The sequence below is a fragment of the Elephantulus edwardii genome, unplaced genomic scaffold (genome assembly GCF_000299155.1).
Source record: "Elephantulus edwardii isolate Elephantulus edwardi_28Jun2011 unplaced genomic scaffold, EleEdw1.0 scaffold00229, whole genome shotgun sequence".
Classification (NCBI taxonomy): domain Eukaryota; kingdom Metazoa; phylum Chordata; class Mammalia; order Macroscelidea; family Macroscelididae; genus Elephantulus; species Elephantulus edwardii.
Window position 1 is genome coordinate 1,343,058 of NW_006399979.1, and position 3,165 is coordinate 1,346,222.

General features: G+C 35.2%; 1 protein-coding gene across 1 annotated transcript in view; it reads right to left on the reverse strand.

Moving 5' to 3' along the window:
• BCKDHB (branched chain keto acid dehydrogenase E1, beta polypeptide) overlaps positions 1-3,165 on the reverse strand; it is a 454,972-nt gene that overhangs the window by 407,791 nt on the left and 44,016 nt on the right. The window contains exon 3 of the mRNA XM_006898429.1: positions 2,884-2,952. Within this exon, the coding sequence (XP_006898491.1) occupies positions 2,884-2,952 (69 nt within the window). The remainder of the gene's footprint in view (positions 1-2,883; positions 2,953-3,165) is intronic.

Consider the following 3,165-nt stretch of genomic DNA (forward strand, 5'->3'; position numbering starts at 1 on the left):
TTGTGCATAGGGTTTTCAGAGGCCTGCTATTTCAGAAGTGGGTAGCCAATCCTTCTTCCTAGTCTGTCTTAATCTGAATGTTCAGATTTAGAGGAGTATCTGACAGACAGCAATTTGTGGAGCAGTTAAAGATAAATCCCTTATTGTGGGGGTAAGCGTTAGTAACAGATGGTCAGTTAACAAGAAGATAAGAGCCTCACTGGAAACATACTAGAAGAAAAATCAGATATGAGAAATACAGAAAATGAAAACATTAGAATCATGAGATGACATCAAAAAGAATGATATATATATGACTGGGTATTCAGAAGAGGGAGGGACAGGGGCATCGCTGAGAAATTGTGGAAGAAATACTAGGAGGAAACTTCTCAGGTATTTTAAAGAATGGGGAAATCCACATTCAAGAAGCACAGTGAACATCAAATAGACTAGACCCAAAAAAGAAAAATATCAAGACATATCACAGTCAAATTCTCCAAATTAAAAGATAAAGACAGAATTCTAAAATCAGCACAAGAAAAACAATAAGTCACCTACAAAGGGGAAACAATTGTATTAAGTTCTGATTTCTCAAGACAATGGGATGGTATATACAGAAGGCTGAAAGAAAACAATTTCAGTTAAACATCCTATACCCAGCATAGCTCTCCATCAAATATGAATGGGAAATTAGATCCTTTGCAGAAAAGAAGGAACTTAAGGAATCTATGAAAACAAGACCAAAACTACAAGAAATTTTAAGTGAAGTCATTAACAGGGAAACACTAAAGTTCATGGACCACAGTAACCAGAAACTACAGAAAAAGAAACACAGCAAAAATGACAAAAGTAAAACCTAGCCTGACAATACTAACACTTAATGTAAATGGATTAAATGCACCAATTAAGAGAAAAAGAGTAGCAGAATGGATTAAAAAAACAAAGCCCATCAATATATTGCCTATGCTACACACATTTAAAATAAGAAGAGAAAGATAGACTCAAAATCAAAGGCAAGGGGGAAAAAAACCCCAGCCTACTACAAAGCAATGGTAACCAAAACAGCATGGTACTGGTACAATGATTGGCACATAGACCAATGGAACAGAACTGAGAACCCCAGAAATAGACCCAGCTGCCTATGGTCAATTGATATTCAGCAAGAAAATAAAACCTATCAAATGGGGAAATGACAACCTCTTCAACAAGCTGTGCTGACAAAACTGGACTGCTACCTGCACAAAGCTGAAACAGGGTCCACATTTCACACTATACACAAAAATCAACTCAAGATGGATCAGAGACCTGGGAGTAAAGTCCAAAACCATAAAGTTCATAAAAGACAAACTTGGATCAAGATTAGAAACCCGAGTCTATGGTATAAAGAGACTGCCAAATACAGGAGAAATGCACAATCTGGAGAGGATAAATTTGATGAATGAGACCTTCTAAAGATTAAATCCCTGCATGCATCAAAAACATGTGCCAAAAGGGTGAAAAAAACCCCACCAACTGGGAACAAACATTAGGCAATACCATCTAATACAAGTGTCTCATAACGGAAGTTTACAGACTACCTCTGGGCCTCCATAAGAAAAAGACCAAAAACTCAATTAAAAAATGGGCAAAAGACATGGAAAGAATTTTCACGGAGGAAGCTATTCAAATGGCCAACATACACATGAAGAAATGCTCCAAATTACTGGCAATAAAAGAGATGCAAATCAAAACCACAATGAGATACCATCTTACTCCAGTAGCAGGGACAAAGTTTAACAGGACAAAAGTTTAAGTTTTGGAGAGGATGTGGAGAGATAGAAATTCTTATACATTGTTGGTGGGATTATAAAATGGTACAACCACTCTGGAAGGCAATTTGGTGCTTCCTCAAAAAGCTGAACACAAAAATTCCACATGACCCAGCTATTCCACTGCTTGGAATATACCCTGAGAAAATGATAACTGAGGCACAAACAGAGATTTGTACATCAATGTTCATAGCAGCATTATTCACCATCACAAGAACATGGAAAACAGCCCAGATATCCAACCATGACCAAACTGATTGAGAAATTATGGTACATTCACACAATGTACAATACTACAATACAATACTACCCAGCATGCAGAGCAATGATTTTGCAAATTACTACCTAACATGGGAGGGACTTGAAAACATTACTGTTGAGTGAACTAACTCAGTCTCATAAGGACAAATACTGTATAAAACCATTATTGTAGAATGAGTATGAAGATCCAAGGGGAGAGGGAGGTTGGAATCAGAGGGGTGAGGATGGGCAGGGGAGGGGCGTTAATCATAGTTCACACAATTTGATGGGAGGGGTGAAGTAAATAGAAAAGGCCCTGTATGAAAAACAATGTGTTCAAATATTGTAAATAAACTAATATAAAATTAAAAGGAAAAAAAAAAAGGCAGGAACAACTAAAAAATTCTTTAGGCAGATAAATGACATGATAAATAATACACTTAATGAAGATTATTTTGGAATATACAATATATGTAAAATGGTATAGATTAGAGATAACTAAAAGTAGAAAATATTTGAAGGAAAAGTAGGCTTGCAGAAATGAAAAGGAATCCAACTATACAGTATGTATATGGCTAAAATCTAACTGGTATATTTTGTATAGTTAAATCTTTAAAGGCTATAACTGGTAAAAAACAGAAATTTGTCAGGAAAAGAAAACTCAAATATTTACTACTAAAATGAACAACAGTAAAGTATTAAGACAGTAACCTGTCAAAGGCAGAAAACTTGTAAAAATGGGAGAAAACAAAGCAGTCTCATTAGTTCTGGCTCTCGTAGTTTTTCACTATACTTTCAAGATCTTTAAATAAAACATCTACAAAAATACTATTCAAATGTCAAGTTATTAACTTACCATATTTGTCTCGCAAGCCAACAGTGCATCTAAAGACTCCACCGAAAGCAACATCTTCACCAAATATTACTGAAAAACAGTGTTTTAAGAACATATTTAGCAATCCACAAATAATGCAAAGTGAGAAATAAGAAATTTTAATATAAACATTTTAAGTCACAGAACAAAAATGGATTCAGATCAAGTTATCGCAATCTTGGCATTTTTCACATTTTTGTTATGGCTCTGTCTCTTACAGCAAGAGATATTTAGCAGTATCTCTGTGCTCTATCTCCTCCTCTA